Raw genomic sequence first — 15,241 nt, forward strand, 5'->3', positions numbered from 1 at the left:
AAGTTGAATAAGCCACAGGTGGCAAAGCTGGACCATTAAACCAATACATAAGCCTTGGCAAACAATCCAGTATTGCTTCATGCATTTCAGGTTTTGAATCAAACAAGACCATTGCTTCACTTCGTCCAATCTTTGCAACAATAAAAACCACTGAACTTCACCATGTTGGCCTTATTTGAGTCCCACTTTCCCTTCTAGGAAAACACCTTGTATTGTCTGGCAGACATTAGGGGTGTGTGTGATCCATTAACTTCCTCAGTTCTGAAAATGTTTATCTTCCTTAGTATTAACCAGTTGTACTCAATTTTTTTTTATTTTTTTAACAGAGATTTATGTCACTTAATTTAAAAACATGTTTTATTCCACCTTTAAAAAGGTAATGCAGACTGTTACCTCAGAAAGCAATAGGATAAAAACCTTTATTGTTCCACCTTTGTCAGAGTTCATTTTCTATAGGTATGCATTTTTGTAACATAATTTTGTTACATTAGAAACTTCAGCTCCTTGGAGGCTTAATGTGGAGTAGCAAAAAAAACCTTCAAAACCAATTCAATCCCATGTCTTCAAGTAAGACAGCATTTGGGCACAAGGAATCTCTAGGATTTGAATCAGTTAGATCTTCCACCTCCTCCCTTTCCTGTGTTCTTTGTCCTCATTTCATGCCAAGCTTTCACCAGTGGTTCTCTGTTCTTCCATATGAGCTCGTGGCCATAAGTCACGTACCACCTAGGAAAGAAAGTCATAGTTAAAGTTAACTGTGACCTCTTTGCATCTGAGGGAAAACAGGCTGAGCACTGAAACCAAGTAAATACTCACTATAAGAGACAAGATAAACTAAGGCACAATGAACAACCTGCTTGGAAAATGGCAGGTAAGCCACTCATTCTCTTAACTCTAAACTCTAAACAGTTAACTTTGTTTTTCTCAGTCCTGAGAATGAACAGTTTCCATTCCCTTAATTTCAAGCTGTTGTGATTTCTATTTAGAAAGGCATAAAAAATTATCTCCATTTAAAAGACTGCTAAAACAGTTCTTTTGTTTTGCTGATCCTTACTGACAATGCCAAGGAAAAGTGTTCTTTCTTCTCTATATAAATACAACTGCCCCACAAAGAACAACCACGTTCCATTCAAAATTAATTTTCTTCTAGATGCACCTGAAGATTAATCTATCAAAGTGTTTTAGCTTTGTTTATATTCACAGACAATTATGTATGCTAATACATGAATATCAACATAAGTGATTAAGCAATGGAGGTTACAGTGGAGAGGCATGAGGGGAAGCAATCACATGGAAAGAGGTTGGAGGTTCTCTCCCAAGCCAAACTCCACACCTGAGTCCTGAGGAACAAAAGCACTTTTCATGAACCAGCAGCCAGTGAACTGGCCATTCCTTTAAATCTTACAGCTGCTTTCTAAAGCAGGAGGCAGTGTATAGAAAATACTTTGGCCATTGAACATAGGTCCTAAATAAGGCCCTCTTTTAGGGTGAAGTGACCAAAATCATCACTGAGTAGAACAAACAGGTAAAACATATATAGATCAAGAAAGCAAGAAACTTGGCAACTCCAGATCATTTTTACTACAACTGCTATCCCCTTTTAATATGTGAATCTGCACTACCAATGCAGGTTGTTCCTTCATTACAATGAACAAGCTGATACAGATCCATCAGGACAGAAAGCAGTTATTAGCAAGACTACATCAGATGCATTTGTGATACCAGAGAAGGGGAGAAAGGGAGACTGTACAGCACAGAGCTTACTGACACCAAATCCAAGGAATAGGGAACTATTTGGTCTACAAGCTAATTACACTGCCTTTAAGTCTGGCCTAGTGAAATCTCCAGTAGGCTTTTCAAATGCCTACATAAAATATTAAAAAATGCATTTAACAATAGATGTACAATTGGGTAGAAAGGGGAAAATTCAGTGTAGTTCAAACATGGAACAATAGAGAACTGTTTCCTACAAACTTGTTTCTAGTGGTTACTAATTAGGAAGGCTCCCCACAAAGGCAATACAGCAACACTGAGAAAACTGCACTAGAGGCTGCTCAAAGGAATGTGGCCTGAGCTTTTATTAACTCTGTAGCTCTCTGTAACTTGGCAATTAGAGAAAAAACACTGACACAAAGACATTTTTTTAGCTCTTTAAAGTTATTTTAATTTGTCCATTCTGTGTTTAGTGAGAATCTTTTCTGTCCTGTGACTCTTTTCAATGTGCTGGCAAGAGCAGGACAGAGACAGCCAGCCCAGGTTACAGGACCACCTGACATCTAATCCACAATTCTAAGGCAGTTCAGCTCAATTCTTTCAGTTCATCTGTTAACAGTGTTTTTCATAAAAATTTACAGCACTAAAAGAGTAACAATGAGTTGTATTCATTGCTAGTTAAGACAACTTTACAAAAAACACCCCACACTTCAGCAATATAGGAAGAGAGAAAAACACAGGATTAATTTAAATACAAAACAGTTAGTAGATACAGACTTACATTCCAAAGAGAGCTCCCCCAAGGTGTGCAGCATGGTCAAAAAGTCTCCAGCCTAAAGCAAGCCCTGCAGTGTCAAATGCAATTATGGCTTTTAAAGCCTAGAAAGGAGAGAAGATGGAATGGACAGTCACAGCATAAAATGGCCAATGATTTCTATTCTAGCACAGAGCAAAAATTTGGAATCAAAGAACATCCTATAAATTTTATATCAAAGAAATTACTGTAAAAAATGTTTTTAAACAAGAGACTCGGTCTCCAGCTGTACTGGGCTGTCAAAATACAGATGTGAGCAGCTACAGAATAGTGCAGGGTAATAGTGTGTTCCTTTCAAACACTCAGACTCTTCCAATCTTCATTTCTAAAGCTACAAATACATTCCAAACTTGGGCCAGAAGGCAACAGAAATTTATTGAAAGAGTACATGCTATAAAAGACACCACAAAATATGTAATTGCAACATTCTCATTCTCTAATTTTGATGTGCCTTAGATTTATGTGCATCTGTGCTCCTGAACACAACCCTCTAGTGGATGGAACATGTGGGGCAGCATCCCTGTTATGTTATCTGATATAAACATTTGTTGGAAGGCAGAAAATGAGGGTGACAGTGAAAAACTCATGCCAGAGCAGCATGAGCTGCTGGTGTATCATCTTCAGGACACACAAGGCACCCTAACTGTCAATACACAAGACTTCATAAAGACTGACAGATTTAATGCTTGGATGAAATGGTACTTTAGGCAGGATTTCTTTCCTTAAGCATAGGTGAAAGCTCCATTGCTACACTGGCTTGTTTAATTTGAAAGCCCATTACAGTGTAGGTAAGGCAGATTAAAGGGGTCTGTAAAGTTGAGATATACAATTATATAGTTGGGCTAAAATCATTCCAACGTTTATACTGCAATAGCTGATACTGCTCTTGTTTTGTTGTTGCAAGGAGTGCTTGTTCATGGCAATGCTCTCTGTGGCTCTGCCTGTATTTCTACCCTGACCACCTTTTTTAAGAAAGATGCAGTTAAAGGGTAGCATGCAAAAAAAAAAACCAAAACAAAAAAAACCCAAAAAATCCTCGAGTCAACTCCAGCAGAAGTGCAAGAAAAACATGAAGGCTACAGCTAAGAATGTTTGTTCAAATCTATAAGCTTCACTTACAAAAAGTATTAAATCTCATGATCTTAGAATGACCTGGCTTAACTGCTTTAAGCAGTAAAACAACTTTAAGCAGCAGACCAAAGATGATTAACTTATTAAAGCAAGTTAAGATATACATGAGAAGCTTTTCTTAAATGTGGCAGTGGATGTGCATAAAAGAACTTAATGAAACAAAAAAAGGAGTCCTAGTACTACACACGAAGACAAGTCTCAGTAGCCTACTTCTAATTCCACAGCATTCCTAAAAGTATCAAGAGATGATATGCAAAAGAGGAGACAAATATTCCTCCAGGGCTGGAATATAATCTCAAGAAGTGAAATTCTGTCTTTCTCATCTTGATAATTTTTTCTTTCAAGACCGCATACCAGTTTTACATCAGCCTGTTTCAAGTGCTGCTATAAAAAATACCACCCATCAGAAAGAAGAGGATGTGTATGTAGGTTTCCTCACACAGGTAAACCTGACTCCCTCCCAAATTCTTTCACCTCTTGGGATTAGATCTGAAACAGACCCATGGAGGGTGGAATTTAGGATAATTCTGAATTTGTCACACTGCTGTAAAGACTGCACTGGGCTGCAACAATTCAGAATCAATCCCTGGGACTTCCATGACCCCTCTTCTCTTCCAAAATAAACTTAACAGCTTAGAAACACGGATGAAGAGGACACGTGCTCAGATACTGAAGAGGTAGGGGAAAAATGTTTTGAGAGTAGCATCTCTTTCAAGTTCCAAGGCACTTACACTTCCTGCTGTAAATGTGAACATCGGAAGAAGCACGATGGCCAGTTTTGCTTCTGGCATCTTCGTACACACGGCTGCAAGGACAGTCATTATAGCTCCTGACTGGGAATACAGGAAAACACATCAAAGCAAGCTAAGATATTCCATTAGACTTAATATATTTTTTCTGCACGTGAACCTGTTTTCCTTTTGGCTTTTATTTTCAAATCCAGCCCCCTGTGGTAAACCTCAAAGTACAAAGCACCACAGAAAAGTTCAGAATAAAAATAAAACAAGACTATTTAATTTCAGTATTTGGAATTATAAACACTGGGGAAAAACATCCTTCAAATCCTCTTATTTAATTACAAAATACCCACTCCCAAATTTAAGGTAATGATTTCTGGAATGTGCTTTTTCCCAAGTAAACCCTAGAAATCTAGGGTCTGTACTAATCAAGCATTAACACATCTGATGAAGGGAATCATTCTGAAGCTTGTACAAAATCAAGGAAAATAACAGATGGACAGGAACAAAAATCTTTTGTCAATGAAACAAGTAATTCCCTGGACTGTACTAAATTGACCATGGGCTTTTGTATCCCTGAAATAATCTCAATGGAAAGGCTCTGAATGCAGTAAACTAATGCAATCCATGGTAATTTCAGTAAATTCACATCAGTAAAACTAAGGGAAAGTAACTTGCTCTAGATATAGTTCATTCATAAGTCAAAGGGACAATACACAGATAGCTTTTCCAAAAGTTTTAACTTCAGCACAGCTAAACAGTTTTTCTCATTCTAACAGAATAATGACAATCTGACTTTGGGCTTTCATCAAAATTATTCAGTATAGTAAACAGAGCCTTTAAAACCTGACAAAAGTCTAGGTTAACCTCAAATTTAATGCAAGTTAAGCGTTTTAAAACATTCTACCACTAAAAACACTTGGAAAGAACTGGCAGCTACAGGAGCTCCTCAGCCTCCCTCATATCATTCATTGGGTGAGACTTCTGGCAGGAGTGCTGCCCTTCCTGCACAGCATGCCCTACAACATCCACTGGGATCACATGCTGAGTTTGATTGTCTGATTACATTATCTCTTTCCAAAGTATTCTATTTTTAATTAGACTAGACTGCTACACAATTATGAAATACCATTTCTGCAATAAAATTACATAACTGATCTGTTCAGGGACAAGAGCTCCTGCTGTTCTGGACTCATTTACAACCCTCAGCATTAAGTGGTGTTAGTTCTGGGCAGCTGCTGCAGCAGAGGTAACATATCTGAAGAACAGGCAAGTTGTTGCACAGGACAACCAGTTTGTACCTGGTTACTTGATTCTGGTAAAACTTTCTAGTTTCCATTACCCCAAATATACTCTTGGCTTTTAAAGAGGTTAAAGAATACAGCAGGCTTTCAAATTGGCTTCAAAGATCATTATCAGTTCCTCATATTTCAAGATACTTACAGCTCCAAGGGATGGTTCAAACCTTCCTGTGGCCATTTTAGCAACATAACTAACAAAACTGGAGATAACCCCTGAAAAAGAGAAATTGCTACTGGAAATGATGACAGCAATGCAGACCAGCATCAGAAAGTACAAATTAACTGCCATCTTTTGTCACAAAAATCCCAAGAGATTGTATTAAGAGCTATTTTATTTTGGTAATAAAGCAGGAATTAAAACCAGATCCGGTTTTGTCATATTTCAAAGCCCAATATCTTAAACCCACCAAAAATCTGTACAACAGCAATTATGATGCCTTTAGTATAAAGCAGTCTGTGTGACTAAAAGCACAGTTTACTTTTATGAACACATATTTATATTCTTTAAGTGTTGTAAATACATATATTTACCAGCAGAAAGATATACTGCAATGAACTGCTCACAGCCCAGAAGAGAGACAATGCTGCTGGAAAAGCTCCATAGAACATACATATTTGCTGCCATGTGGAACAGGGAGAAGTGACTAAATGTAGAGAGAAGCATGGGAGAACACAGGGCTCCTACAAAAGAGAAAAGCAATGCACATAAATAAGTCAGTATTTTAATTTGCTTCAACTTACACATCATGTAGACTAGAAATTTATCAAGAGACACTATAGGCTAATTATGCCTAGATTCTCAAATACAAGCTACGTAATAAATCCAGCAATGAAACAAATTTCAAATTCCAAGCAATGCCTTTTGGAAAGGTAACATACACCCCAAAAATATGCAAGTTATAATAACAGTCTTAGCTACCTACTGGGGATTGTTTCATAGAAAATATTACCTTATGACATGTCCTATGCTTTGAAAAAGAAAAACAGCTATTTTATTTATATATGCATATGGACTTTCAATAAATGAACAGCCATATGAAATTTGCAACAAAGATGAACTCAAAGAAAAGACAGCATTCCTTTTTGAAAAAGCTTTCCTCACTGACATAGCAGCCTTGAAAATGCAAACAAGCCAATTAACAGGTTTGAAGGTCAATATTATTTAAAATAGCAGTGTTTGGGATGACATGCTCAGATCTGGGGAGCAGATATCTTTAGCTTTGGAGTGTGTGGGGGAACTGGCTGAGTTTCCAGGTTTTCAGCAGAAATTAAGAGGATAGCAGGAAATACCTTCTGACACATTTGTCTCCTTGTCCTTTTAATTCTTTTCTCTGCTGTAGAAATGAAATCTCATTTTTCTCCCATTAAATATTACTAAATTTTTTTCCCTAGGTTAATATATTCAACACATTTCACACACAGTGAAAGCCAAGTTGGTGCTTGGGTTTGTTTGGGTTTTCTTAACATGACTCAAAGCAGAGCTTTGCAGCAAGGACTCTGCACAACCTACAGACTAATACTTGTCTACTGATGAAAGCACAGGTGCATGTGATTGATGATGGTTCTATCTGCATCCCACAGAACATTAAAGGGAGGAAATAATCACATTTAAGTCCAGTTTATGAATGGCATTATGTAGTACAGTTTGGCTGATGTCACTGGGAAGAGTACCTCTCACCTTTATTCAGGCAGGAGCGGTATCCCACTGCATGCAGGAAAAGACCAGATAGCAGGCAACAATTTTGATGTTAAAATATTTAGAAAAGCACGAGGTGTCTTTGTTTTAAAAAATCAGATCCATTACTCCTAACATTCTTCCCATCAAACCATTTCCTGCCTAGATGGAATAATGTGTTTGGGCATGACTGAGATAACCTGTGGGTGATGGAGCTCCAGGTAAGCCACATGCCACCTGAGCCTTCTGCAGTGTCATCAGAGATTCTATTATATCTCTGTGTAGGAAAGCCATGCAAATTATTGTTCACTTACTGGAGGATGGATTTGAGGTGAAATATGTAAACATAATCCGTCGCATGCCAGGCAGTCTCCACAAACAGAATACAAAGACATTTGCAGCTATAATACCTATCAAGAGGGGAAAAGAAAGTATAAAAGCAAATTATGAATGCAGTACACCATAATGTTTACTGAAAGCAAGTATTTAAAAAGGCAGATTGTGGAATTGTAATTTTTCTTCACAATTCCATTAAAGGCAATACCCACTTTTTACTTTGTATAGTTTAAAAAAAGCAATGAAAAATACTGAAAGCTACATTTATATAGTGAAAGTCTTTCAGAAAGATAACATTTAATTGCAACTGTTCTAACATACAGTGTAATGAATCCAACAGTCCAGAAAGATCTGTGCTGAGAAGGCTCAAGCTATGGTTTCCAACTGCTATATTCTATTGCAGAATCAGTGAAACAGGAGGCAGCTAAGAGGTCCCATTTCCTGCCCCTCTTGCTGTTTATTTCCAAATGACACCAATCTACTGCACAGTTGCATTTAACTGCACAAGAGAAGAAGACTGGGGGAACCATACAAGTACACAGTACACATCCTGTTCATTTCTGGAGAGGAGCTTTGGTTTTGAGAAAATTGTAAAGTTGAATTGGCATTGCTAGTGCACAGTGACCTTTGGGAGACAGCAAATGCACAACATTTTACTTCACAGATGTTATTGCAATCTTACTTTACTTTGAGTAAGAGTGTAAATTATTTGAAACATAATGAAAATGTATTATTTCTTGTTTAAAGTGCCTTCTCTATTTCTCTCCAAGCATTTAGGTATTTATAATGTTTTATAATAGCTGGAAACATTAAAGGTGAAAATAACTGTTAAATGGCAAAGAAATAGCATTTAAGTAACCTTACACTAACAACCTGCTAATACAGATTCAGTAAACAGTTAATGTAGAATATGTAGCAGGAGATAGGGCTCAGCTATTGGATTCAAATCAAGTTCTCATCAATTTTGTTTCACACATTACATTTATCTTAGGGATTTCAGCTAGCATTAGGCTAACCAATCAAAACTACACTATAACCAAAGGAAAGCTCAAAGGCTATTTTTTTGCTACTCTTCCTATGTCATACTGAAAACATGTATCTATTAGGTAATTTAATTCCTACCTTTCAGTGGAATATATACACCCATTACTTCTAAAAGCATTTGCTGGTTTCCATAATTTGTGAGAAAAATATTCCTGGGGGAGGATTCTACTTAATTTTCCACACCCTCTCACACAGATGCACAGGAACTTTTTTAAGGCATACAAAAAATAGTTTGTGAGAAGGAAGTGTAGCAGAAATAGTGTATGTGCAGGTGTAAATTTACACATGCTTTGCGCTCAATAACCTAAACATGGTATGAAAGCCATCTGTTTTAATATACTGTACCTGTTTGCCATATTTCTCTTCCTGTGAATGTCTAATACTTGTAAGCTAACACAAACCTGTCACAGTCCGCTGACCCTCAGTCAGGTTATTCCACCAGCTGTTAACCTGAAACAGAATTGTTGTCCATCAGTGCCACCCTGAAGCACTTGCAATTTCAAAAACAGACATCTAAGTTTATAAATTTTTAAGAGTGGAAGGCATTTGTTTGAAATCTGTGAAGTAAATCAGTTTCAATTTTTTTTTACTTCTGATTACTTTAGCTTTTCTATTTGAAATTTTCCTTATTGAAGAACAGCTATCTACCCTCCTTTTCATAAAATACCCCAATATGGATGAAGAGTTTCTTCAGAAAGAATGAGGTTATATCCTTTTACACAACTCCAATGGGTTTATCCTGCTTGCATTAAACAAAGATCTAGCCCATAATGCTGACTTTAGCAGATTAGCCAAAGTTAGCATAAATCCTGCCTCGACTAAGCCTCACCCTAATGCTGTCTAACATCACACCACCCACCTTTGAGTGATTCCACTTTTGTGCCAGGATCACTTTTGCAGAGGTGGCTCACAAGATGTGGAATCCATTCCCCCTTGCGTCCAGTTCACCCAGCCCTCCTCCAAGTTTAAAACCTCTGAAAAAGTTTATTTTGAGTGCAGTCAGCCCACAGATAAATTGCACCCCCCTTTCCCTTCCTCAGCTTTTGTAATCATTTTGGACATGTATTTTGACCTTCCAACCGTATTGATGGGGACACCGACATAATATTATCTGCAGGTTGAAGGCAGGGGAGGTGATGCTGTATGAAACAAAGTATTCACTATTTATATGAAAGTAACAGCTTAATTGCATTTTTTGTTTCACTCTCTGGCAGAGGATATTCTTCAGTCAAAGAACACAGAACAGACATTTTTTCTAAAACACAAGGATTACATGCCCTCAGAAACAACGAGGTGAATCCTGAACTCTTAGAAATAGAACTTACCCACTGAAGATGGGGATTGGGAGTTTAAGCCTATTAACAGGACAGTTTAGTTTTCTTTTTTGGATAGCTAATCACCAGATCTTCCCCTTCAGGTTTTGAAGGAAAACAAAAGTATAAAGGCATAATTATTTAAAAAATATTAAGTGCTGATCATAATCTCCCCTGCAGTTCATACACACCAAGCAAGAAAGCAGGCTGTGATAAAAGTAATATTCTTTCTAGCAGCTTGTACATGGTTCTGTGCTTTAGATTTTTGACCAAGTCAGTACTAATAACACTAATGTTCTACATTTTGGTGAATGGCATTTGCACCACATCAATATCTTTTGCATTTCTGGCTCTGCCGCTGCAGGCTGCAACAGGCTGGAAAGGGACACAACCAAGCAAATGACCTGAACTAACCAGAGATACTCCCTACCAAATAATATCATCCCCCCAAAAGAGGCAATTTCAGGAGCTTTAACATTTTTTTCTCATGAACTGGTTGGGCACTGGTCTTTCCACAGGAGATTGAGTGACTGCCTATGCATCACTTGTTTTCTTCTCACACTTACTAAACATTTTTTGGTGATTGTTTGATCTTTACCCCCAAGTTTTTGTGCTTTTCTTCATCCCCCAGCCCACTGGGTTTTTGTGGAGGCTGTGAGCAAGGAGCCACAGGGAGCTCTGCTGCTCACCAGAGTTATCCAACATGCTCAGTTCCACAGCAGTGCTGGTGTGCTCCATACACATTAGAAAAACACCTCCTGTGTGTCCTACCCAGGATCCCGAGTCTCTCCAGCTCCATGCTCAGCCCTACTTCCCTTGGACAAGCAGACCTGAAAGAGTATCAAGCCTGGTCTATCACAAGCCAGTAGTAACCTTAAACAAATGCAAACATCCATGAGTATTTAGGTTAGTTTTAAGTATACCTAATTAAAAACTAAATGACTGATACTTTTGGGATACCAACTAAATTTATAACAAATCTCGCAGCACTTATTTTGTTCTTGCTGCCCAAACTCAAAAGTACTTGTGTGGAAATATCAGCTCTTAATGTAAAAAAGCCCTCTAAAACTTCGTATTTTTAAGGGTTTAGAGGCTGAAAATACAAATGCATTTCAGAAGCCAGACCTCTGAAAAGTCTTAACCATAAGATTGAAAATTTAATCTTTAATTTAAGAAATTAAGAATTTAATCTACTTCTGTCCTCTGGGAAGTCACGTTCACTTTTGAGAGCACTTAAGATACAGCAAGAACATTTGTTGGGGGTTTCTTCATGGTGAAAAAGCAAACTGTATCTAGTTTAGAGGAACAAATTCTTACTACCAATCTCTCTTTCCTGTAGCTATGGGTGGTATTTTTCTCTATTTTTCCACTATAACTTTTGCAGTGATATTGAGTTACAGTTTTCTAGAACTAACTCTGTCAGTTTTCCTTGCAAGTCAATTTATCTACTGTAATTTTTTGAGAAGCCAATACTTCTCCAGGTTCCAAATTAGAAAAACCAGGACAAGCATCTGTTGCACAAACGATGCTCACGCCAGAGGAGAGATGCGGCTGTGTCTCGCAGTCCCGCAGGGATCCGCCCCTGTGCGAGCAGCCCGGGCCTGGCTCTCTGTACCTGCTTTCTGAAGTCGCCTCTCTTCTGCGGCCGCATTTTATCCATCCAGTCCGCTCGAGCTTCCTCAAAGTATGTCTGGACACGCGACTTGAGCGACTCATACTGCCAGATGGCGGCGGAGCCGAAGGCCGAGCCTGTGAACTGGGCAATAGCGACAGAGGCTCAGTGAGCGCTCCACCCCCAGGCCCCGGCCGAGGGCACATCCCGGGCTAATGCCGCACCCCGAGCGCTGCGAGCACGGCAACCGGACCTGAGGCACCGCTCACCAGCAGGACTCACACCGTGACAGGGTCCTTAAGGCTGAAAACTCCTTTAGGAGCAGTAACTCCAAATGTCAACCCAGCACCACCACCGAGTTCACCACGTCCTCGAGTGCCACATCCACGTGTTTTCTGAACACTTTCAGGGATGGGGACTCCACCATTGCTCTGGGCAGCCTGTTTCAACACTTTGCAACCCCTTCTGTTACTATTCTTTTTTTTCTAACATCTAACCTAAATCTTTCCTTGTGCATCTTGAGGCCATTTCCTCAAGTTTACTCAAGTAAATCATCCAGTGTCATGGGATGCTTTATCAAAAAGGCTCACAAACAAAACTGGTCAATGAAATTACTAAGTTCACCGAAATGGAATGAAACTGGGATACCTTTACAATATTTCCATTGATTTAGCTGAAGTTACTTTGCATTAGCTCAGTATAACGCCACGGTATTTGGCCAACAACCTTGCGTTAACTCTAAGGTACTGAGAAGCGAAGTCCAAGAAGGGAGCATTGCCCTGAGAAAGATGGGATACTGTCCTTACCGACCCGCTCCCCGCAGCCGGGTACAGCACCCGGCCCGCAGGAGCCACTTACCCCTACGGTGAACAGGAGCGGTTTCACCAGGCGGCGCGGCGAGGGGCGGCCGGCGGCCGCGGTGGGTGAGGGCGGGCAGAGGCTGCGGCGCGGGGACGGTGCCACAGGCCGCGCCTCGGCGGCGGCTGCCGGGGGCTCCTCGGGCCGCGGCCGCGCCCGGCGGAAACCCCGCCGCGGCTGCAGCAGCAGCACCGCCAGCCTGCGGGAGAAACGCGAACCGTCAGCACCGCCCGCCCCAGCAGCCTCTTTCCTCCCTTACACTCCCTGCCCCGTGCCGTGCCGGCAGTACCTGTGCGGCCGCGGACCCCCGGCGCGGGCCCAGCACCGCCACGCCATGTTGGCGCCTCCCCGAGCGCTTCCGGGGCAGCCGGGCGACATCTTCCCGCCGATGGCGGGGGAGCCGCTCGGTCACCGCGTGGCAAAGGGCGGGCGCGGCTCCCCGCGGCTCCTCGGCCGCTCCGCACGGAGGGTGGACGGGCGCCAGCTCGTCTCCCGGTGCCACCGCCGGGGCTCAGCGGGCAGCGCCGCCGGGTCGGAGCCCTCCCGGGGCCGCCATACCGGGTGGGTGGGGCCTGCTGTGCCGCCATGATGAGCGTGGCAGCGCCTTCACCGCCGCGGCCCCCTTGGTCAGCAGTGCTGGCGCCGTGAAGCCATGGGCTGCCGAGACTTCACAGAATCACAAAATATGCTGAATTGTACGAGACCCACAAGGGTCAACGTGAGCCATCGAGTCCAACTACTAGCTCCGCACAGGACCAGCCCTAAGAATCCCACAATGTATCCCTGGGCGTTGTCCAAATGCTCCTTGAACCCTGACAGGCGTGGTAATGTGTCCACTTCCTTGGAGAGCCTATCCCAGTGACCAACCACCGTCTCAATGAAGAACCTTTTTCCAATATCCAACCTAAACCTGCCCTGACACAGCTTCAGGCCATTCCCTCTGGTCCTGCCACTGGGCACCACAGCTCAGTGCCTGCCCCTCCTCTTCCTCTCAAGAGGAAGTCGCAGACTGCAATGAGGTCTCTCCTTAGTCTTCTCCAGGCTGAACAGACCAAGTGTCCTCTGCCTCTTCTCATTTGGCTTCTCAAGGCTCTTTTCCATCCTTGTGGCCCTCCTTTGGACACTCTTAAATAGCTTGATGTGATTTTTCTATTGTGGTGGCCAGAACTCCCCCCCAGGACTCAAGGTGAAGCCATCTCTGAGCAGAGCAGACTGGAACATTGCCACTCTGGCCCGACTGGCGATGCTGTGCCTGCTGCCCCCCAGGACACAGCTGGCCCTCCTGGTTGCCTGGGTACTGCTGATTCACATTCAACTTGTCACTGAGCAGGACCTCCAGGTCCTTTTCCGTGGCACTGCTTTCCAGGGTCTTGTTTCCCACTTTGTAGGTACATTGAGGGTGTACTATCCCAGGTGCAGAATCCAGCACTTTCAAAAGAAATTTTACACAGCTGATGATTGCCCAGCCCTCTGATTTCTCAAGGTCTCTCTGGAGGGCTGATTTATTGTGCTGCTCTCCAGAAGCCTTATGGAATAGGCAGAGCCTGTTTCCTCCTAGCCCACAGCAGCCCTGGAGGTGAGGTGGAGGCTGGAGCTGCTGCCTCAGCATTGCCTTGCTCCCTGTGTGGCTCCACATCACCTTGCCACACCTCAGCACCTTCCCTCACTGGGCTCCTCCACCCTGCCCCACGTCACCTCACCCCACCCCACCCCACCTCACCTCACCACCTGGCTGCTCCAGCAAAGGGCTGCTGGATGACCAGATTCCCACCCCACCACCTCCTTCCAGGTTCTTCCCTGTATCTGTATCAAGAATAGTTTAGCCAGCAGGACCAGGGAAGTGATCATCCCATGTACTTGGCATGGGTGAAGCCACACCTCAAGTTCTGCATGCAGTTTTGGGCCCCTCATTTTAAAAAGGACATTGAGGTGCTGGAGCCTGTCCAGTGAAGGGCACCAAGGCTTGTGAGAGGTTAGAAAACTTGTCTTATGAGGAGTGGCTGAGTGAGCGGGGGCTGTTTGGTCTCCAGGAGCTCAGGAGGGGCCTCCTTGCTCTGTACAGCTCCCTGGCAGGAGGCTGTAATGAGATGGGGCCAGTCTCTTCTGCAGTGTCTGCGGTGAGAGGACCAGAGGAAATGGCTTTAAGCTGAGGTGGGACATTCAGATTAAATATTAGAAACATAATTTTTTCTGTTCAGGAGGTCAGGCATCAGAACAGGTTGCCAGGGTGGTGGTACAGGTGCTCAAAAGGCATCTGGACCTGGTGCTGGGTGATATGGTCTAGTAGCTTAGGGGTACAGCAGCAGTGCTGGGTGGACAGTTGGACTGGATGATCTGAAAGGTCTCTTCCAACCTTGGTGACTCTATGATTCTGTAGTTACCCACACATGCTTAAGCAGGTGCCACAGTTTCCCCCTGCTCCTGCTCTCTGGAACTGTGCTGCTCTTTCCAGCACCATCTCCATGCCAGCAAAGCTCTGCAGGGCTGGAGAGCTGTGTTAGCAGAGAACAGTCTGCTGTACACACAGCCAGCCTCCTGAAATTAAATGGGAAAAGAAACAGATGCTTTGAAAGTAGCTTGTTAATCTGAAGAAGTTGTGTGCACCTTCCTGGTCGCCTGTTTTGCTGTGGAGACACTCATGGGACATCTAAGCCACCTACACGATGCCAGTCACACCTGGGCCACCAGACAGAGTGCAGAGCTGCCA

General features: G+C 42.4%; 1 protein-coding gene across 1 annotated transcript; it reads right to left on the bottom strand.

Annotated features, from left to right (window-relative positions):
• Nucleotides 1–339: 339 nt before the first annotated feature.
• On the bottom strand, nucleotides 340–12,885 carry PARL (presenilin associated rhomboid like). Its single transcript, XM_015638160.2, has 10 exons — nucleotides 12,824–12,885; nucleotides 12,535–12,733; nucleotides 11,680–11,820; nucleotides 9,153–9,201; nucleotides 7,686–7,781; nucleotides 6,228–6,377; nucleotides 5,839–5,909; nucleotides 4,390–4,491; nucleotides 2,495–2,592; nucleotides 340–726 (listed from the first exon to the last, which is right to left on the bottom strand). The coding sequence occupies exons 1-10, from the start codon at nucleotides 12,868–12,870 to the stop codon at nucleotides 609–611; spliced, it is 1,071 nt and encodes a 356-aa protein (XP_015493646.1). The 5' UTR covers nucleotides 12,871–12,885; the 3' UTR covers nucleotides 340–608.
• Nucleotides 12,886–15,241: the final 2,356 nt, after the last annotated feature.

Source organism: Parus major, chromosome 9 (genome assembly GCF_001522545.3).
Source record: "Parus major isolate Abel chromosome 9, Parus_major1.1, whole genome shotgun sequence".
NCBI lineage: Eukaryota > Metazoa > Chordata > Aves > Passeriformes > Paridae > Parus > Parus major.

Bases quoted from the DNA above. Each gene is read 5' to 3' on its own strand.
- PARL (XM_015638160.2), bottom strand. From the start codon at position 12,870: ATGGCGTGGCGGTGCTGGGCCCGCGCCGGGGGTCCGCGGCCGCACAG. The intron at 11,821-12,534 runs GTAAGTGGCTCC...GCTATTGCCCAG, and splicing joins CGCTCCTGTTCACCGTAGGG to TTCACAGGCTCGGCCTTCGG. The intron at 5,910-6,227 runs GTAAATATATGT...TCTCTTTTTCAG, and splicing joins TGCAGTATATCTTTCTGCTG to GGGTTATCTCCAGTTTTGTT.